The sequence below is a fragment of the Talpa occidentalis genome, unplaced genomic scaffold, assembly GCF_014898055.3.
Source record: "Talpa occidentalis isolate TD23 unplaced genomic scaffold, MPIMG_talOcc4v2.1 talOcc4.8, whole genome shotgun sequence".
Classification (NCBI taxonomy): domain Eukaryota; kingdom Metazoa; phylum Chordata; class Mammalia; order Eulipotyphla; family Talpidae; genus Talpa; species Talpa occidentalis.
The window spans coordinates 65,143,982-65,166,749 of record NW_023605194.1 but is presented as its reverse complement, the minus strand read 5'-3'; the positions used below and the strand labels follow the sequence as shown (position 1 = coordinate 65,166,749).

The window sequence follows — 22,768 nt, the reverse complement described above, 5'->3', positions numbered from 1 at the left end:
TTTAAATTCTCTCCCCAGTTTTTCATGCTTAGCATCATTCTTTTAGAGGGGTGCAGTCTTTCTTGAGGGTCCAGTCCTCTTGAGTCATCTTGCCTTTTCTCGTCTTAAGAACTTCAGATGGAACGTATCTTTTCTCTGAATGACTTGAATCCGTTTTCGAGTTGTTCTTAGTGAAGCCGTAATCGTTGTTTTGGGCTGAACAGTTTTTGTCTGCAGAGACTACCTTGAGCAGTGCAAGTCTTTCAGCATCTTGGCCCCTGACAGTGTAGTGGTTTTCAACAACTTCGGGCTCTCTTAAGAGTACATTACATTAGGAAATGGGCGGGGTTGTGTCGCATGCCTGGTATCTCTGTAATGGTCAGGTTGGGGTGCTGTAGTGCAAAGTCCTGCCTATATGCCAGCAACACCCTGTTGAGAAATGCTGTCCTGAAGATTATTGGGCTGCTTATTTGTTAGATTGTCTTGGGTTTCTCTCACTTCCACCTTATAATCAGTTCTTCCTTGTTGGTTTGGTTAGAATTATGCAAAGAAGGTTGCCTCTTTGGTCTTTGATAAGCTTAACTTGACAATATAGTGATATTTTTGCTTTGGAGTTCCTGAGCCTCCCAGCCTTTTCTGGCCAGGGGTTGTGTTGTGACCTCCTCTCATATCACAGCTCTTATCTTTGTTTCTTAGTTCTCTTGGTGTCCTCCCTGCACCCCACTACCTTTTTATTGAGCAAGATGTAATTTTTCACTGCCATCTTACAGTTGAGTCCCATCTTGTCATATTTTTATAATTCTTTTAAAATTACCTTTTTGGGCCTCCCTGGTTGTGCAAGGGGTTAAGCACTGCACTATGAAGCAATCCACAGCCTCTACAGCATGAGTTCCATCACCAGCCGGCCAGGGAGCAACCCACATGGCACAGCAGACCTCTCCTGTCACGCCCGCTGTTCCCCTCAGCAGTGTATGTCAGTCAGTCTGCCCGTTCTGTTCCCCGCTCTGTCTCTGGTGAATCCTCTCACCCACCCGCATCTCTGGCCTGTACCAGCCCTTGTATGCATGAATAAATAAATCTTTAAAAAATAAAATAAAATTACCTTCTTGTGTTTATTTTGCATTTATTCTGTCATGTGAGTTTCTGAAGCCATAGAGTATATTTACAAGTTATTTAAAAATTTATTTCCTCCCATGGGTATTGAAAATATTCTTCTCTGTGTTTCCTTTTCAATTGTCTAAGTCCAGAGTTCTGTCTGAAATACTTTTTCCTGCCTGATAGTTTGGGTAGGACTTAGCCCTTAGGGACCATGCTATCTTCTGTCCCTAGTCAAGAATCTTACTCCAGTACCTTGAGCCAAGGATCAGAAAATCAAAATGGGAGAGCCCTTCCCATCCCAAAGCCTTTTTTTCCAACCTCAAGCCCCAGCTTTCCATCCATTCACTGACCTGGTCATTGAACACAAGTGTTTGACCACTACCACGAACTTCTCTCTGCCCTCTCACCTGCTCATTGGAGCTTCCACTCTTTTGGGAGTGAGCCAGAATGGTTGCATAAGTATCAGACCACTCCATTTTTCTGAATCTGCCCAAGTGTCATAATCCCCAGGCTAGCATTTCTTTCTTTTTTAAAATTAGAGTAGTGTAGATTGCTTGACTAATTGTTGAAATTCTTGAGATGAACTGGATGTTGCAACAGCTGCCTTATTGGGTTTAGGTGTTGTTCCTTCTCATAAGCCATGCTTGAATCTGCATTATACAAATTTTTGGTGCCTCATTTGACCAGTCCTGGTGATATTTCATCTTTCAGCTTTGGCACTCCGCTAACTTCCAAAGGTGGCAGGCCTTAGAGCCACAGTAGTGCTACACTGTGTGAGTCTTATTATTGTCACTTTCCAGTTGAAGATACTCACTCCCTTCTTCATCTTGTTTCTGAGGTAAAGACCAAAGAATGCAAGAGTCCCAGGCAAGCATTTCCTATGAGTGCCAGGCATTAGCAGGAGGACCAGATACAAGGTAGCAGGTTAAAGTGGTCATTAGGTTCTATGCTTTCCCTCCTGAAGGGTTAGAAAGAGGGGCCAGGTACTCCTCCCCCACTGCATGAGGCCCAGCATTGCTCCTCATAAAAGCTGAGAGTATTGCTTAGAAATGGATTAATCTCAGTGGTTTTCCTCTCACTGTACAGCTTGTTAAAAACCCCACTTCAGGGCCTCCATGGTGGCGCAGGGTGTTAGGACGCAACCGATGAAGCCATCCGCAGCCACTGCAGCACTAGTTCGATCCCCGACCAAGGAGCTCCCCACATGGCGCAGCAGACCTCTCCTGACTTGCCCACTGCTTCCCTCAGCAGTGTATTTCAATCTGCCTGCTCTGTTCTCCATTCTGTCTCTGGTGAATCCTCTCACCCCCACCCCCACCCCACACCTCTGGCCTGTACCCGGTTCTTGTATGCATAAATAAATAAATCTTTAAAAAAAAACAAAACAAAACCCAGTTCAGCCTCCAGTGACCACTGGTTGGACTAGAATTTCTAGGGTTGGGGCTCAGGCTCAGATGACTGTGGTGGCCAACTAAGGTTGACAAGCAATAGCATCTAAGGGAAGAAACTTGGTCTTCTCACCTGCTATGAAGTGCCACTGTGACCCAACTACCTCTTCCACAAAGTCATTTGATGGGCTGTCTCCTTGGCCCTCTCTATATAAGGCATAGAGTATGTGCAGAGTGGCACATCCTCTAACCTAGGACTTGTAACAGTGTCTCTAGCTTCCCCCTTCCTTGGGAATTGTTTCTTTCCATACCTTTGTGTTTTCCAGTGTACCTTGTATACTGTCAGCTGTGTGATGTGAATGTGGAGCATGGAGGATCCTTTGGCCCTGAAGTGGGAACTGACCAGAGCACCGGTACCATTGTGAGCTGCAGCACAATGGAGGGACCTCCCAGTTCTAGAGGGGTGGGTAGGCTGGACCAGCGAGGTAAACAGGCCAGTGAGCAAGCTGTCCTGCCTGCATAACAGAAGAGACGGGGCTCAGCTAAGCCGTACTCTGGGATTGCCTGAGAGAAGGTACCCAAGAAATGTGGAAGAAGCGATTGTGCCGTGGACAAGGGGCTAATTTGGGGTGTTGGGGCATTGTGGGAGAGCACATCCCATCAGGTGTCTGAGAATGGAGGGAAAATGTTTAACTTGGGTTGTAACCTGTCCGACTTTCACTTGAGTTGTCACAAAGTCATGGGAAATAATCAGGTTGATGGCAGTTGAAAAACAAGTAACAGCAGTTCCAGACTAAAGACATCTGAGGCAGTGCCCTGAAGTAGTCCTGGTGGTTGTGTTTTCTGGATGACATGGCGTTTGCTGCATTGACTATTTGTGTAATAATCATTCATACTTGGGGGTTCTATTGCCTATGTGGTTTCCCTTTCATTGCCTACAACTCTGGGTCTTACTACCCATGTTTTGCAGCTGAGGAAACTGGGGCTCAGTGAAGGTTTCCTATCTCCCTTCCCATCCCAGACTGGATAGTTGTCTTTGCTGTGTACCCATTCTGAGGTACAGTCCTTTTGAAAATGCATTTATAGGGTTAATAGAAAACTTTGGGTATATGTGTGCTTTGTCTCCCCAGTTTCATTCCTCGTTACATCCTCAGTACCCAAACACATAAGTCAGCGCTTGATAATTTCAGTTGAAAGAAGTCAGGTCTGTTGCACTTTCCTTGCCCTCCTTGATGCGTGGCTGTCCTGTGTTGGAACCAAGGGTATTTAAACAGAGGTGTGTTAACCAGCCTGAAGAGGAGGTGGTGTGTCCACAGAAGCACAGTTATTTATACCACTGAGTTCTGTGAGTTCACTAAGGTGGGGGCTTGTCTTGATCTGGGGCATGGGTAAAGGGGACCACTGTGACTCCAGGCTCCTTAGCCAGACCACAAGTGGTCTAGCACACTCTGAAATTTTGTCAAATTTTGTCACCAGTGGTGTCGTCACTCGATTTAATTTGAGGGAGTCAGGAGGGATCTTAATATGTGGTGTTTTCTCCTATTTGACACCCCTTTATGCTTTGTTAATCAACAGGAGCTTGAAGAAATCCGCAAATGTGGAATGAAAAACTTCCGTAACATCCAGGTTGATGAAGCTAATTTATTGACTTGGCAAGGGCTTATTGTTCCTGTGAGTATTGAACGCTTCCACTTCTTATCAGATTATTCTTTAAGGTGATGTGTGTGCTATTGGGCTTATCTCTGTTCCCACGTAGCTTCTTAGTATAGGCAGCCAGCAGATGCACAGAGATTGGCTGCCACTCTAGGGTAATAAGGTAGGGACCATAGCCTTAGAATCCTGTCTTTGTACTGGTTTTGTAACATTCTGGGGGGCCCAAGCATTTCAGGTCTCTGGTTATCAACCTGGGGAAGAAATGTGTGTCTGTGCTCCTATTCTTCCCTCTGACTCCCTGGCTTCTCTGCCTGGCCTCATTTGTCCAGGCAGGGGCCACCTTCTCTGCTCTCTCTTGGGAGATGGCTAGTGCCCCTATCTAAATCTTCTTCTTGCTTTCCCACCTGGTTTTGCATCTGTGTATCTAACCTTCAGAGCACCTGGGTTCCAGGTTTTATTCCTGGAACCTTCCAGTATGTGTCTCCCATTCATCTCAAACCTTGCCTAATGACCCACCTGTTCCCGAACCTAGTTATCTTTTTCTGGGTTTTCTGCCTCCAGTGTCTGGCTTCCCCTCCCCCCACCCCACCTCCAATGCCCCTGCATGTGACTCCTCCACTTGTTTCACAGACTTCTGCTTTCACTTGGGCTCAGGTCTTCTCCTAACAATGGTTTTCTATGGCCTCACTGCCCTCTTCATTTAGTGTCTGCTATTTCTTCATCTTTTCATCTCCTCACTCTTTAGAGACCTGTCCTGTCCTTAACAGCAATTTGCAGTCCCAGTTTCTCCTGCTCTCCTGAAACCTTTTCATACCAAGCACACGGATTTCCCTTAGTCCTCACACCTCTGACTTGGCAACCCTGGAAATTCTTTGCTTCCCAAACCTTTGGAGCCTTCGTCCCAACCTCCAGTTCTGTAACCACTGTGCCACTCACTTCTGTCTTCTTGTTGCTTCCTCTTAACTCTTGGGCATGGATCTTGCTAGTCTCTTGCCTTTCTCTTATTCTCTTTTGTTTCTTGGGGACCCTGCTTCTTCCAACATCATAGATTACTAGGTTACTGCTGTACATGAAGGAGTCTCATCTCTGCCTCCATTCGTACCTTTTTCCTGGAGCCCCACGTCAGCTTCACTTGGATATTTTGTGTTTTCCACTTCCTGGCATACACCGGTACATCCCGTAGGAGTGTTCCCCTTCCTTCCAATTCTTCTGCATCTACTCACCTCTTTTCATCCCCACTTCCCTTTTGAGCCTCAGATCCTTTCCTGTGCTTGACCCTTATATGTTGTATAAAATCTCTTATAGGTATATTGGCTACTTTGTTGAAGTGGAACATGGAGTATGCTTTCTTTACAAGCTTTTTGATGGGTTATGGGGTCATGCCTTTTTTAAAAGTCCATGGAAATTTGAACAACAAATGATGGATTTGTAGTGTATTTTCATATTCATTTGGATAAAACTTAGTGATGTGTCAGTACACACTCAAAATTTTTAAATCTGGTTTTGGAGATGAGTTCTTTAGATTTCTCAAGGCTTGGAGCTGGTAGGACTTGGGCCAGGTGTGGGTGGTGTTCCCTGGCTGGGGACAGCTGGTCAGGCTTGGGCAGTGTATCCTTGTGAACTCGCATCATGAGAAATTGTACACCATTCCAACACCTGTCAAGAAGACTCTTCCCCAAGCATACACTAAGGCATCTCTGGTTTCATCTGGGGGGAGACTGAAATGGACTGTGGTCTCTCACTGAGTCTACGGTAGAGACTGACTGGTAGAATCCCAGTATGTTGGGCTGAGGCTTTGGGGAATATCCAAGGGAAAACTTTGCTTTCCATAGGAGCTGGGTCAGCATGGGAAATCTTTACCCAAACTCACCTGGTGTGCATCTAACTGGGGTGAAAGCAGAACCAGGGTGATAAAGGTATGGTGGTCTAGAAAAGTGCCATTACAACAGGGTTCTTGTTCTCAGGGAGCAGCTTAGTAAAAATGCCCTAACTAGTTCAGAAAGGGGCAGGCCCAGACTCCCAGGGAAGAAGGTGGGAGGTAAGACTAGAGAGGCGTTTCCTAGAGAAACTTCGTTGTTACCATGGAAATTCAGCTTTATTCCCTTTAAACACTTGTTTCTATATGAAATTTTTTATTTAAAATTCAGATATGAAGTGTAACGAAGAAAGTTTCACCCATAATTCCATGACGAAAAAATTCAGTAAGTTTTGGGATACCTTCCCTTCAGGAACTAGGGGCATGGTGTAAGCATTCCTGAAGGCCTGTAATCATTGGCATATTTCTCTCAACTTTGGTAGATGCAATTTTTAGTAGACAATTTGATAATTTCACAGTTATTTAGTAATCACCTTGAAACTTAAGGAAATAAATTTTTTTTGAAGATTTATTTATGCATACAAGAATTGGGGTACAGACCAGATGTGCTGGGGGTGAGAGGATTCACCAGAGACAGAGTGGGTAACAGAACAGGCAGACTGACTGAAATACACTACTGAGGGGAGCAGCGGGTGAGGCAGGAGAGGTCTGCTGCATCTCATGTGGGTAGCTCCCTAGCCGGGGATCAAACTCGTGCTACAGTGGCTGCGGATAGCTTCATAGTGCTGCAGCTTAACCCCTTGTGCCACCAGGGAGGCCCCTCAGGAAATAAATTTTAATAATTACATAAGATACTATAATGTTTATATAATTTATTTAATCATTCTTTTAATTTAGGCCTTTTAGATTATTGTTTTTCTTTTTATTTATTTATACAAGCACTGGGTACAGTCAGAAGTGCAGGAGGGTGAGAGAATTCACCAGAGCGGGGAGCAGAGCCGGCAGAGTGACGGAATACACTGCTGAGGGGAGCAGCGGGCGGCTGGAGAGGTCTGTCACGCCATGTGGGACCCTCTCTGGCGGCCAGGGATTGAACCGATGCTGCAGAGGCTCCGGGCAGCTTCGCAGCCCAGCGCTCAACCGCTGTGCCACCGGGGAGGCCCGATTATTGTTTTTCTATTTTAAAAACAGTTCATCTGTGAACATCTTTGAGAAAATCTTAGTGTGATCATTTATTTTAGATTCTAAGATTTAGTAATCTGTGTCTTCTATTTAATTAGAGTCTTATACATAAAGAAGGGAACACCTATATCCAAATTATTTTCCAGAAGATTGTGCCAATTTACACTCCTGTGCACAGTGTTTGCACAGTTGCCTGTACATGTTCCATAGAGTCATGGAAGTTCCTCAGCATTTTTAAAGTGGGTTTTGAGTGGCAGGTACTTCAGTGCCCAGATTGTGGGGTCCCACTCAGCCCTCTCTGCCTCCCCTGCTGGTTGGGTGATCTTTGGCAAGTTATGCAGGTTGTCCCAGTATCCTTAACTCTAAAAGTAACACACCTCTTTGGCTGTTGTAAAAGTTCAATAAGTGCACTTATGTGAAGTGTGCAACCTCATTCTTGTCATTAAGCTTTTGTAGCAGGGCCTCCCTGGTGGCACAGGCGATAGAGCGCCACACTGTGAAGCTGTCCGCAGCCTCTGCAGCTCCAGTTCAGTCCCAGCCGGCCAGCGAGAATCCCATATGGTGAGGCAGACCTCTACTGACTCGCCCGCTGCTCCCCTCAGTAGTGTATTTCATCACTCTGCCTGTTCTGTTTCCTGCTCTGTCTCTGGTGAATCCTCTCACCCTCCCGCGCATATGGCCTGCACCCTGGTTCTTGTATAAATAAATAAATCTTTTAAAAAATCAATAAATCTTTGGGGGGAAAAAAAGGCTTTTGTAGCACATCCATGGAAAGCTATTTGGCAGTAGGTAATAAAGAACCCATGAAAACAAACATACAGACAGGTAATTGCTGCCAATTTGGTGCAAATGTTCCCAATTTGTTTTGTGTCTTAGTCCATTGTGTGCTGCTGTATTAGTGGTAAATTTATAAACAACAGAAAGTTATTTTTAATGGTTCTGGGGGAGTTGAGGTCAGGATGCTCTTAGGATGAGGGCCCTCTTCTGGGTCACAGATGCTTTGTATCCAGCTAGCTGAGAGGTCTAGCTTTCTGGGCCCTCTTTTATAGCCACTATTCCTTTCACAAGGGCTCTGCTCTAATGATCTAATAACCTCCCTAAGGTCCATTTATCCATTTCTTAATATAACTGTTAATAGCACTCTCCTATTACCATCCTAATATTCTCTTAATACCAACTCCCTAGGCATTAAGTTTTCAACATGATTTGGGAGAGTGAGGAGTACACATTAAGGCCACAGTAATTTGCATTTTCTGTCATGTTACTTTAACTAAAGATTTTTATTTTTCATTTACTTATTTTCTATTTCATAATCTGTTATTTGTTAGGGTTTTAGGTTTTTGTTATTGGATTATAGGAATTGAATATTGAGCTATGTTAATCCTTTGGGGAAATATATTTCGGCTTACTATTTTCTTTTTAAATTTCATTTATTCAAAATTTTCTAATTTGGGGCCTCCCTGGTGGCGCAAGGGGTTAAGATGCAACCTGTGAAGCTGTCTGCAGCCACTGAAGCACAAGTTCGATCCCCAGCAAGGGAGCTACCTACATGTCACAGCAGACCTCTCCTGACTCGCCCACTGCTCCCCTCAGCAGTGTATTTCAGTCAATCTGCCTGTTGTGTTCCCTGCTTTGTCTCTGGTGAATCCTCTCCCACCCCATACCTCTGGCCTGTACCCTGATTCTTGTATACATAATTAAATAAATCTTTGAAAAAATTTCCTTAATTTGATCTCTTTTTAATTAAAAAGACCTTTTTTTGGGGTGAAGATTTATTTTTGCATACAAGAACTGGGGTATAGTTGGAGGTTTGGGTGGGGCGGGGTGAGAGGATTTACCAGAGACCGTGGGGAGCAGAACAGGTGGATTAACTGAAATACACTGTTGAGGGGAGCAGTGAGTCAGGAGAGGTCTGCTGCACCATGCGGGTAGCTCGCTGGCTGGGGATGAAACTCATGCTGCAGTGGCTGTGGATAGCTTTATAGGTTGCATTTTAACCTCTTGCGCCACCAAGGAGGCCCTAAAAAGACTTTTTGCTTCATTTGTATTTTAGAAAAGTATATATTACAAAATTTGCCATTTTAAGTGATAATTCATGGACATTAATTATATTCAAAGTGTTATGCAATTTTCATCATTATTTCCAATTTTTTTTTAAAGATTTATTTATTTATGCATAAATGAGCTGGGATACAGGCCAGAGATGCAGGGGGGTGAGAGGATTCACCAGAGACAGTGGGGAACAGAACAGGCAGACTGACTGAAATACACAGCGGGCGAAGACAGGAGAGGTCTGCTGTGCCATATGGGCAGCTCCCTGGCTGCCCATATGAAGTTCATACCCATATGAACTTGTGCTGCAGATGCTGCAGACTGCTTCATAGTGCGATGCTTAACCCCCTGCACCACCAGGGAGGCCCCTATTTCCAAAAGTTTTTATCAGTCAAAACAGAAACTCTTTATCCAACTAAATTATAACTCCCCACTGTCCTGGCCCCCTACCTCTGGTAACCCCTAATCTATTCTGTCTCTATGAGTTTGACTATTGTAGATACTACATATAAGTAAATGGTAAAATATTTGTCCTTTTGTTATCTGACTTATTGACTTAGCCTAATTATTTTCAAGGTTAGTAGTTCATTCCATTTTATGGATGAATAGTCATGTATATGTATAAATTTATACATATCCATACCACATTTTGTTTATTCATCTATTGATGAACCTAGGGTTATTTCTACCTTTGACTATGGTGAATAATTGTTGCTGTTAACATTGATATACACTATCAGTTTGAGTCCCTGTTTTCAATTCTTTGGAGGATATACATAGGAATAGAATTGCTTGGCCACATGTCCACTAACAAGCTGATTTTCACAGTGGCTGCACCACCTTACATTCTCACCAGCAGTGTACAAGGGTTCCAGGTTTCCCACATCCTCACAAACACTTGTTACCGCTCCTGGTTTTTGTTGTTTTTTGTTTGTTCTAGCCATTCTATTGTAGTAGTTCTAGCCATTCTATTGTAGTAGCGTGAGGTGGTGTTTCATTGTGAGTTTGATTTGCCTTTCCTTATGACTAAGGATGTTGACCATCTTTTCATGTGCTTATTGGTCATTTGTTTATTTCCTTTGGAGACAGTGAATGTCTTTTACTTCTTGCCTAATCGCCTTGATTAGAATTACGTTGAACAGAAACATCCTTCTGATTCTGATTTTAGGGGAAAGCTTTCAGACTTTTAACAGTGAGTGTGATGTTGCCTGTATGTTTTTCTTACATGGCTTTTTTCAAATTCAGGATATTGCTTTTTATTCCTAGTTATTTTGAGTATTTTTTATCATGAAAGTGTGTTGGATTTTTGTTAAATGCTTTCCTGCATCATTTTTGCCCCCACTCATGTGATATATATACTACATTGGTTGACTTTTTGCATGTTGAACCATCCTGGCATTCTTGGTATATAAATCCCCTATGTCATGGTGAATAATCCTTTTTAAAAAAGATTTATTTTTTTTTATGCATATAAGAACTGGGATGTAGGTCAGGAGTGTGGGGGGTGAGAGGATTTATCAGAGACAGAGTGGGGAGCAGAATAGGCAGATCTACTAACTGCATTGCTGAGGAAAGCAGTGGGCAAGACTGGAGAGATCTGCTGCGCCGTGTGGGTCAGCTTCCTGGCCGGGGATCATGCTACAGTGGCTGCTGATAGCTTAATAGTTCTGAGATTTAACTCCAGGGAGGTTCAGTTGAGGATTTTTGCATCAAAATTCATAAGGAATTTTGGACTGCAGTTTCCTTCTCTTGTAGTGTTTTTGCTCTGGCTTCCAAAAAAGTTTCAGTTTTTTGCAAGAGGATTGGTGTTAATCTTTTAAACATTTGATGCAATTTACCAGTAAAACCATCTGATTCAAGATTTCCCTTTGTTGTAGGGTTTTTGATTACTGATTCTCTTATTATAGTTCTTTTTCTTTTTGATTCAGTTTTGGTAGGAATTTTTTGGAATTTGTCTATTTCATCCAGGTTATTTAATCTGTTGCTGTACAGCTATTCATAGTACTCTCTTATAATCCTATTTTACTTATGTAAAATTGGTAGTAATGTCCCCCACTTTCATTTCTGATGTTAGTAATATGAGTCTCCTCTCTTTTTTCCTTAGCCATTCCAGCCAAAGGTTTGTCAATTTTGTTGATCTTTTCAAAGAACAAACTTTTGGTTTCAATTATATATACATATCTGTATATACATATGTATATATGTGTGTTGTTGTTTTTCTATACTATTTTTCATTTGTATTCTGTAATTGCTCTTATTTACTTTGTCCTAGCTTTGGGCTTAGTTTTTTTTCTCATTGCTTAGGGTTTCCATTAAGTTATTGGTTTGAAATCTTTCTTTTTTCTTGTAGGTGTTTAGAGCTAAACATTTTCTTCTGAGCGCAACATTTCTGCATCCCTTAAGTTTTGATTTGTTGTACTTTAATTTTCATTTATCTCAAGATGTTTTCTGATTTCCCTTATGGTTTCTTCTTTAACCCATTTTTTTTAATGGAATGAAAACGTGTTGTGAAAATATTTTATCAAATTAATCAGTACACTTTGTAAGGTAATAACAAATCTGTTATATATTTGAAATATTAAATAATAATAAATGGGCAGCTCTCTTGCCCACCTGTGACTATGCAGGTATCTCTCTTTTTCTTTGTCCTATTCCTAATTAGCCTGTCCTTTCAAAATGTAAATAATAATAATAAAAGATATTGTTTATTAAAGATAATATTTCACTGACAGTCTACTGAATTAATTATGTTGACACATTTGATGCTCAAAATACAATCCCAAGTTACCCAAATCATTATGACTTTTAGGATCTTGATTAAGATCTGTGCCCTGGATTGTTGGAATGTGAATCTTTGTTTTGTACTTCTTTTTCCTCTAGAAAGAATTTCCCCTCACTACAAACCACCTATGCTCATTCTCCCAACAGCTTCCTTCCCCTGCTTATTAGCTTTCTGATTTTAGGCAAGTTACTGGTCTTTGTGCTTGATTTTTCTTTCTCATTGTTAAAATGAAATACATTTTCTAAGAGTATATTTAATTTTCATATATTTGTGATTTTCCCAGTAGTTATGATTTCTGGTTGAATTTCCACAGTGATCAGAAAAAATGATCTTGTGTGATTTCAACCTTTAAAGTTTATTTAGGGCCTCCCCGGTGGCGCAGCGGTTGAGCGCTGGGTTGCAAAGCTGCCCGCAGCCTCTGTGGCATCGGTTCGATCCCCCGCTGCTCCCCGGCCACCAGAGGAGGGTCCCACATGGCGCGCAGACCTCTCCTGCTGCCCGCTGCTCCCCTCAGCAGTGTACTTCGGTCCTTCTGCCTGCTCTGCTCCCCGCTCTGGCTCTGGTGAATTCTCTCACCCTCCCGCACTTCTGACTGTACCCAGTGCATGTATAAACCAACCAACCAACCAAATAAATAAATAAATAAGACATGCCTCTTGAAAAATTTAAAAAAAAAAATAAATAAATAAAATAAAATTTATTTAAAGACTTATGTTGTGGCCTGTGCTAAATTATGTTCCGTGTACACTTGAAAAGCTGTTGTTGGATGGGGTACCCTGTATGTATTTGTTAGGGTCCAGATCTGGTCCCTCAAATACTCTATTTCATTATTGCTCTTCTGCCTCATTCTATTGTTGAAACTGGGATATTGAAATTGCTATTATTTTAGAACTTTTCTTTTTTAAAGATTTGTTTACTTATTTATTCATACAAGAACAGGGGTATAGGCCAGAGGTATGAGTGGTGAGATGTTTCACCAGAGATAGAGGGGAATAGAATGGACAGATTGACTGAAATACACTGCTGAGGAGAGCAGCGAGTGAGCCAGGAGAGGTCTGCTGCGCCACGTGGGTTGCTCCCTAGCCGGGGATTGAACTCATGCTGTAGTGGCTGCGGTTAGCTTCATAGGTTGCGTCTTAGCTCTTTGCACCACCAGGAAGGCCCTGAAGTTTTCTTACTTCATGAGTTGACTGTTAGTTCTTTAAGGCTAGAATTTGTCCCAGCTTGATTGTCCTTTCATGCCTTGGCTTCTCCTCTGCCATGCCATTGTCATCCTGAACTCATGGTGCTCCTGCTGGCTTTACCTTTTATTGAGAAGATAATACATGCACAGGTGAAAACATTGCAGTGATAGTAAGTCTTCCTTTTAACTGTCTCTACCTAAGTTCCTCATTTGTAAAATGGAACTAATAAGTGCCTGCCTCTCACAGTGGTCAGAAGGAATAAATAAGTCAACAGTGTTCCTGAGCCTGGCACAGAGCAAATGTTGACATCAGCTAATGTATTTAATGCTGTAGTCAGACTGCCTGAGATTGCTTTGCCTTTGGACCTCAGAAGCAGAGTGTGAGTCATCTCTGTATCACTGAGGTCTTGTATATCAAAAGCTGGCTCAAATAATTGTTTTTAAAATGAAATTATTCTTCTCTGGAGAAGCCTGATACTGCTTTGGTGTTTAGCCCACCAACCTGTTAGGAAAGGAAATAGACTCTCTAACATTATATTGTCTCTCTGGCCTCCCTGCTGGCTCCTGGGGCTCACTGCACCCCTTTCAATACCCATATATACCATATTCTAGTGAAGCCCTTCAGAATATTTTTTGGCATGGGCATTAGGTATACAGATAACTTCCCATTTCACAAAATGGGACTACTTTTGCCTCTGTAGTCCTTTTCATCTCAGAGGTTTTTTTGCAACACCCCAAAGGCAGATTCATCAAGTCTCTCCCACCTAGGCTCAGATATTGGCCTCTTTTGAGCTTAGTTCTCCTGTCCCATGGCTGTAGGTCATTGTCCTTCATTAGTTTACTCTGAGTTGGGTCTAAGGCTGGGTCTAAGGTACTCAAAACAAGTTCTTGAGTTAAATACCTGTTTCTTAATTTTCTCGGGTCCCACTGTATCTCTTCTTGCCTGTGAAGGCATGCGTACCCCTTCTAAGTCAGGCCACCATTGTTCTCTTCCTGAGTCTCCTCTGAAAGTCCCCGTTCCCATGTTTCAATGAATAATGCCCTATTCTGTATTCCTGTCAGTCACCATTTTTAAGAGAGAGGTGTTTTTTTTTTTTTTTTTTAGATTTTTTTAAAATTTTTTATTTATACAAGAACTGGGGTACAGACAGAGGCGTGGGAGGATGAGAGAATTCACCAGAAATAGAGTGGGGAGTAGAACAGGCCGATGGACCAAGGACACTGCTGAGGGGAGCAGCGGGTGACACAGGAGAGGTCTACTCACCATGTAGGTTTCTCCCTGGCCAGCCGGGAATCGAATCCGCGTGCAGAGGCTGCGGACAGCTTCACAGTGCGGTGCTCAACCTGCTGCGCTACCGGGGAGGCCCAAGAGATGTCATTTTTTAAAAAAAGATTTATTTTTTTATGCATACAAGAGCTGAGGTGCAGGCCAGAGATGTGGGGGGTGAGGACTCACCAGAGACAGAGTGGGGAACAGAACAGGCAGACATACTGAAATATACTGCTGAGGGGAACAGCGGGCGAGTTAGGAGAGGTCTGCCTCGCACTGTGCGTTGCTTCCCTGGCTGGCCAGGGATCGAACTTGTGCTGCAGAGGCTGCGGACAGCTTCATAGTGTGGTGCTTAACCCCTTGCACCACCAGGGAGGCCCAAGAGAGGTCATTTTTTTTTTTTTTTTTTAAAGATTTATTTATTTATTTATTTATTTATTTATTTATTTATTTATGCGAGCACTGGGTACAGTCAGAAGCGCGGGAGGGTGAGAGAATTCACCAGAGCCAGAGCCGGGAGCGGAGCAGGCAGAAGGAACGAAGTACACTGCTGAGGGGAGCAGCGGGGTACACTGCTGAGGGGAGCAGCGGGCGGCAGGAGAGGTCTGTGCGCCATGTGGGACCCTCCTCCAGTGGTCGGGGAGCAGCCGGGGATCGAACCGGCGCTACAGAGGCTGCGGGCAGCTTCGCAGCCCAGCGCTCAACCGCTGCGCCACCGGGGAGGCCCGAGAGGTCATTTTTGACTGCAAGTAAGTAAACCCCCAATTCTGCTGGCTGTTCAAAAAAGGAAAGTTACTGCACCTAACTAAATGTCCTGTTGGATGGGTACTCTGGGCAGCTTGATCCACCACTCCAGTGATGTGAGTGAGAACATAGACTAGGCTCTGCTTGTTTCTCTTCTGCTGTGCTTTTTTTTTTTTAACATCATTCTTCATTTTTGTACAATGTATATATGCTTTCTCTTCTCTCGGTTATAGTTCCCATGAAATTCCCACCACCAATTCACCCGTGTACTCTCACCAGAGTCCCTTGTGCACTTCCCACCCCTGTTTTGATCCTACTCCCTTCTCCCCTGCTGCAGAATGTCTATGGTTTATACTTGCTTGTTGATTTTGATTTTCACTTTATTATAATTACTCCCCCGATCCCTTATTTGGATCCTCTGTATTCCTCCTATAAGTGAAACCATCCGATATTTTTCTTTTTCTTTTTCTTTTTTTTAAAAGATTCATTTATTTATACAAGAACTGGGGTACAGTCAGAGGCATCGGAGGGTGAGCGGATTCACCAAAGACAGTGGGGAACAGAACAGGCAGACTGACTAAAATACACTGCTGAGGGGAGCAGTGAGCGCAACAGGAGAGGTCTGCTGCACCATGTGGAATTCTTGCCGGCCAGCCGGCCAGGATCAAACCTGCGCTGCAGAGGCTGCAGACAGCTTCACAGTGCAGCGCTCAACCACCTGCGCCACCAGGGAGGCCCCCATTTCTCTTTTTCTTTCTGGCTTATTTCACTGAGCATGATCCCTTCCACAGCTCCATCCATGTTGCTGTGAATGGCATGAGTTTATCTTTTTTGATTGCTGGGTAATATTCCATTGTGTATATATACCATGCTGTGCTCAGTTCATCCTGTCCAGTTTAATACTCAGTCATCAGCTGCTGCAGTTAGGAAATTGTGTAGCCCCCGTATTTCTAAAGTAGCAAAAGCATCTCTCTCCTTTTTATTTTGAGATGATTATAGATTCTCATACAGTTATAAGAAATAATACAGAGATTCCAATAATACCCCTCATCCATTGCATAACTCTATCACTGTGTCACAGCCAGGAAATTGACAGTGTTACAGCTCACCACTGTTATTTATGTGTATTTCTTTAGGGGGTGTGTGTGTGTGATGCAATTTTATAGGTGCAGTTTGGTGTGACTAAGAACAAAGATAGCCATGCAGAAACTACCCCCCTCACTCCCAAACACAGACCCCTCACCTCTCATTATCTAGTAGGACACATGGCCATCCCCCATCCATGTCTGTGACTGGCCAGGGTATGGGAATTACTACAATGGGAGTAGACTGTGAAACTCAGGTGTACTTTCTAACTTTCCAGTAGTCACGGCAAGTTTGTACTTTTTTTTTAAAGATTTATTTTATTTACTTATATATACAAGAGGTGGGATGTAGGCAGGCCGGAGGTACGGGGGCGAGGGGGTAGTTTAGACAATTTATAGATTTTGACCTGTCAGGATTTCCCCCTGGGTCACAATGAGGTAGCATTACATATGTGAACAAAACTGCAGTTTTGCCAGCAAAGAAATAAAGGGATTGATTGTTAACTGAATGGTATGTCAGGGTCTTTTGTGGTCCACCCTGAAAACGTCATTGTGCCCTCTCTATTTGGGTACGCCTCACGATGTGACTTTTGCATTATAACTTGTATGGATGTCTGTCTTAGTGAGTTCTGGTTTGAGCAGAGACCTTTATCTGATTCTTTACCACTGCCTGTCCCTAGGACTATGTATTATACTTAGTAGAGACCCTACAGCTTATGAATTGAATTTGTTCTCACAGAGCAGTATCTTTTTTTTTTTTTTTTAAGCTATTCTAGAGCAGTATTTCTTAGAAGAATTGCACTACAAACTGCTTTTGGTGTATGCATATAGATTATTTGTTTGTAATCATCACTGTTTCTTGTCCACTAGATGCTAGTAGCCACCCTGTCAATGAGACAACCTAAGGGCAAACTCAGGGATTTCGAAACTTCTCCAGGTGGGATCACACTGTCCTCAGTTGAGAACCAGTGTTCCTCAGTTAAACTTTTTTTTTTTTTTTTTTTTAGATTTATTTATTTAAGCATCCAAGAACTGGGGTATAGGCCAGAGTTATGAAGGGGGTGATGAGAGGATTCACTAGAGACAGAGAGGGGAACAGAATAGGTAGACTGATTGAAATACACTGCTGAGGGGAGCAGCGGGCGAGTCAGGAGAGGTCTGCTGCACCATGTGGGTCACCTCCTTGGCCAGGGATTGCACTCATTGCTACAGTGGCTGCAGATAGCTTCATAGTGCTCTGACTTACCTCTTGCACCACCAGGGAGGCCCCTCTGAGTTAAACTTTGATTGTTTTTTATGTAGTTTTATTGAGATTCACAAACCGTGAATTTCACCCATTTAAAGTGTACAGTTCAGTGACCTTTTTTTACCTTTTTTTTTTTAAATTTTATTTTTATATTCCCCATACAATTGCAACCCCCTTATTTTGACCCCAGTTCCTCCTTTCCCCACCCCCCATAGTGTGTCTCTGGTTCATAGTTTGTTGATAGTTCAGTGACTTTTAAGATCACTGAGTTAATACCTTCACAGAGTTGAAGGTATTAAAAGGTATTACTAGCTTGCCTTGGGTCTTTGTTCTCAGGCATCTCCTGGACTAACGTAGACAGGGAATCTGAAAGCTGTAAGGAATCCCCCCTGGAATAGCACTTCCCACTGTCTTAGATAAACCCATACTTCTTCCTTTGAAAATACCATGATTGATCTTGTGATCCAGTGAGTGCTGCTTCCATCTCCTTGCTCTTGCCTAAAGCCTTGCCACCCAACTTTCTGCAGCTACTCGGGGCACTGGCCAGTAATGACTTGGGAATACCTCTTTGTTTTTAATAAAAAACCATGTGGTGTCTTTAATGTAACAGGACCTTTGGCATACTACAGTGTCTTTACAAATGAGAAGGGATTGTTGACTTGCTGTGGGAGAGTGATAAAAGCAGTACAACCAGACAGTAGGATTAGCTCAACAATTACAAAGATCTAGGAGGACAGGGTGCATGGGTAGTGAGGGCAGTGTCAGCAGCAAACTATGAGGTGAATGAAGGTAGTTACGGTCCTGTGCACACAAATCCCCAGCAGGTTGGGGTGTGTTTGCGTGCACACATTCACCTGGGTAAGAGGTGGCAGGAGTGCTGTGTGCTGGGATGCTAACCCTCATTCTCTGTCAGGGAGGTGACTGGTGCTTTGTGTTTTCTGTACCTGCCCATATCCCAAATTGTCTGCACAAATTTGGATTTCTCTGGCTAATACAGAATGTCATTTTGGTAATGCTGAAAACTGGGTTTTTGAAAACTTTTTTTTTTTTTAATTTATATATGCATACAAGAACTGAGGTGTAGGCCAGAGGTGCGGGAGGTAAGAGGATTCACCAGAGACAGAGTGGGGAATAGAACAGGCTGGTCTACTGAAATACACTGGTGAGGGGAGCAGAGGGCGAGACAGGAGAGGGCGAGACAGGCGAGGTCTCTGCTGCCATGTGGGTTAGCTCCTTGGCTGGGGATAGAACTTATACCACTGTGGCTGGTGATAGATTGATAGCCCCGAGACTTTAACCCCTTCGCCACTGGGGAGGTCCCAGATTGTTCTTTCTTACCTCGACTTGAGGATTCCTCTATTAACCTGAGCTCTTCTCTCCTTCCTGGGAAAAGTTTAGATGTCTCCGACCAAGCTCCCTCAACCTCCATTGAAACAAAAATACAATTCATTGAATGAAGTTTTACTGTTTTTCTAACATGGAGCTATACATAAAAATAATTTGCTGTAAACCTTAGCATATGCTGGGGTTGGCTTTAGGAGACAGCACCTCCACGTTGATGGGGCACAGACTTTGTCGGCAAAAGCTGCAGTGGTGTTTGTCTTCATGGAATCCATGATCACTTAATCATTGAGTGGTCTGCCCACAAGGCGTTGTGGACTAATAGAAGAATAAGTACCTGACAATTTACAAAGAGTTTAGAAGACCGTACTGCCTGTTCGGTAGTCCCATGAGCTTGTCTCAGATTTTTTTTTTGAAGATTTATTTATTGGGCCTCCCTGGTGGTGCAGGCAGTTGAGCGCCACACTGTGAAGCTGTCCACAGCCTCTGCAGCACAGGTTCAATCCCGGCCAGCCGGCGAGAATCCCACATGGCGTAGCAGATCTCTCCTGTCTCGCCCGCTGCTCCCTTCAGCAGTGTATTTCATCAGTCTTCCTGTTCTGTTCCCTGCTCTGTCTCTGGTGAATCCTCTCACCTTCCCGTGCATCTGGCCTACACCCCGGTTCTTGTATAAATAAATGAAAAATCTTTTTAAAAAATAGACTTATTTATTTATGCATACAAGAACTGGGGTACAGGCCAGAGGTATGGGGCGGGGGAGAGGATTCACCAGAGACAGAGTGGGGAACAGAACAGGCAGACTGAGTGAAATACACTGCTGAGGGGAGCAGTGGACAAGTCAGGAGAGGTCTGCTATGCCATGTGAGTTGATCCCTGGCCAGGGATCAAACTCGTGCTGCAGTGGCTTCCGATAGCTTCATAGGTTGCGACTTAACCCCTTGCACCACCAGGGAGGCCCTTGTCTCAGATTTTGATAAAGTTCTAGAGTGAACCCTGAAAACTTGATAACATAGACACTAGCCATCTTTCCTTGTCCCCCTTGAACATAATGACCCAACTCTGGGAACCAAAAGCCAACACAGTAGGTCTGGACTTGGTATTCTCCTGGTAGCAGATTGAACTTTGTTAACTGCTGCATGGAAAAGGATTAACTGTGGGCACAGGGTCCTACTGAGTGGCCTCTGTCAAGCTGAACAGAAGTTGTAGCTGATGCATAAGAGTCTTCAGTTCATCTGACACTTGAAATGAAAAAAGGACTGTACGTTTGAATCAAGTCACTCTTGAGTCCTGCTTGTAGTGTAGTGTCATACATGGTGGAATGCCATACTGCCGAAGGCTGAGTCAGGGAGCTGGGCAGATTGGCCTAACTTCTCGATGGCTGTCAGTGAGCTGTGTGGTATCCTCACTGTATCACAGAGGAAGTGGTGACACAAAACTCTGCCTTCTGTGGGGTGGTTAAAGGACTTGGAGTCTTCACTTAAGAAAGGGAGGACATGGAGTGGAAGAGAGTTTTGGGATTCTTGAAGCATTGCCTTGGCAGGAAAGGTAAAATTTGACCAAAGGATTAGAAATAGGAGAAATGAATAATTTGATGCCAAAGGTAGACAAGCTTCCTGTTGGTCTTAGTTGTCACAAAATGGCTTTGTGCCTTGGGAGGTTGGAGTCAATGGATCTGAGATTTTTACACTACTCGCAAGCTAACATAGCAAGCCACAGCTTATTGGACACAAGAGGACACAAGACTTCTCAGATAGTGACCAAGGGTTGCATCAGCAACACCTCACTGATAAAGAAAAAAACAGGAGTCATGGAGCAGGCTATGGGATGCAGGGTGCTATTCAAGAGCAGGATCCTGACCTTTTTATTAAAAGAGGAAAGGGTGGGTCAAACAGAACACTGGATTTAGGGCTTTAGGGAGGGTGAGTCCACCAATATACTTCCAGCCTCCACCTATGGCTCTAATCTTATTAACAAGGCATTCCACTGATCAGTCCCTCTGACACAAAGTACATCAGCTAACAGTGGCCCCTGCACCCCTCAATTTCCTAGTCATACCTAGTGATAGATAGCCATTGACCCAGGGCCATCAAGTGTCCTGCTGTTGTCTAATTTGAAAGGAGCCTGTACTATACCCACAACAAAGGACAGGTTAGTACTCACAGTATAGCAGGCAGCATGAGCACCACCAGCACGTTTGCATCAGTTCCCCTCACCCCTGGATGAGTCCAAATGCATATTTGCATATACAGTGGGTTGTGTTATAGGAGAAAAAGTTCAAGTTTAAGGGTGTTGGACCCATCACTCAACCTCTACCTCATTTGTCAATTTTCTGAAGATCGTAATGTCAGTACCTTCTCAGGATTGCTGTCGGGGGGGATGAATTGGAAATGAGACAGGAAAACACAGCATAAAATAAGTGCTTGACACAGATAAGCATAATAAACATTGGTTACATCTTCTTATCTGTGCATATGTATACTGATTAAAAGCAAATAGAGGACAATGTGGAATCTAACACAAAAGTAGTATAGAAGTTACTTTCTCTTTTTTTCTTAACCATGTTGTTAAATAATACTTAAAACACTTTTTTGAAAAAGATTTATTTATTTATGCATACAAGAGCTGGGGTACAGGCCAGAGTTCTGGGGAGGTGACAGGATTCACCAGAGACAGAGTGGGGAACAGAACAGGCAGACTGACTGAAACACACTGCTGAGGGCAGCAGCTGCTGAGACAGGAGAGGTCTGCTGCGCCATGTGGGTTGCTCCCTGGCCGGCCGGTGATAGAACTCATGCTGCAGAGGCTGCGGATTGCTTCATAGTGCATTGTTTAACCCCTTGCACCTCCAGAGAGGCCCTTAAAACACTTTTTTTTTTTTAAGATTTATTTTTTATTATTCATTTATGCATACAAGAGCTAGGGTGTAGGCCAGAGGTGCAGCAGGTAAGAAGATTCACCAGATACAGAGTGGGGAGCTGAACAGGTAGATCTACTGATATACAATGCTGAGGGGAGCTGCGGGTGGAATGGGAAAGATCTACTGCTCCATGTGGGTAGCTCCCTGTCTGGGGATCAAACTCTTGCCACAGTGGCTGGCAATAGCTTGATAGCACTGAGGCTTTAACCCCAGTACCACCAAGGAGACCACAAAACACTTACATAAAGGGAAAGTGAATAGTGACTTGGAATTTAGACTTGGGGTTTTAAGAAATACATATTTGGCTAATCACCTGCAGCACCTTCAGGAAAGAGATAAAATTTAAAGCCTGAACTAATTTAGAGCACGTAAAATTATCAGAAGAAATTAGTTTTACATCTCAGAAGATTCCTTGGCATAGCAATATTAGCTGAAGGGAATGCAAGGCATCCAAATAAAGGCAGGAAAACACTGATTAGGGCCATGTATAAAGACAGAAATGATGAAATCTTTTTTTTTTTTTAAAGATTTATTTATGCATACAAGAGCTGGGGTACAGGCCAGAGATGTGGGGGGAATGGTGAGAGGATTCACCAGAGACAGAGTGGGGAACAGAACAGGCAGACTGACTGAAATACACTGCTGAAGGGAGCAGTGGGTGAAACAAGAGGGGTCTGCCTTGCCATGTGGGTAGCTCCCTGGCCAGGGATCAAATTCATGCTGCAGAGGCTGCGGATTGCCTCATGGTGCGGTACTTAATCCCTTGCGCCATCAGGGAGGTCCAGAAATGATGAAATCTCTGGCTAGTTTGATCATGAAATGGTCTTGAGTTGGAGGCAAATTCCTGGTTATTTTTGTGCTTAATCATGTTTTCTCATTAAGATCCCATGTAGGTTCCAACCTGCCTTCCCCCAGGAACAATTTAGCTCTAGGATGTGGAAATTCACATGTGGAGCTTTAGATCTTTATCCAGAAGGTATATCCTATGCTTAATTTTTATACACCTCCACCAAAAATCAAAGGGACGGATGG

General features: G+C 43.5%; 1 protein-coding gene across 1 annotated transcript in view; it reads left to right on the top strand.

Moving 5' to 3' along the window:
• UBE2L3 (ubiquitin conjugating enzyme E2 L3) overlaps window positions 1–22,768 on the top strand; it is a 47,773-nt gene that overhangs the window by 12,708 nt on the left and 12,297 nt on the right. Inside the window, exon 2 of the mRNA XM_037495637.2 lies at window positions 4,041–4,136. Coding sequence (XP_037351534.1) covers window positions 4,041–4,136 — 96 coding nt within the window. The remainder of the gene's footprint in view (window positions 1–4,040; window positions 4,137–22,768) is intronic.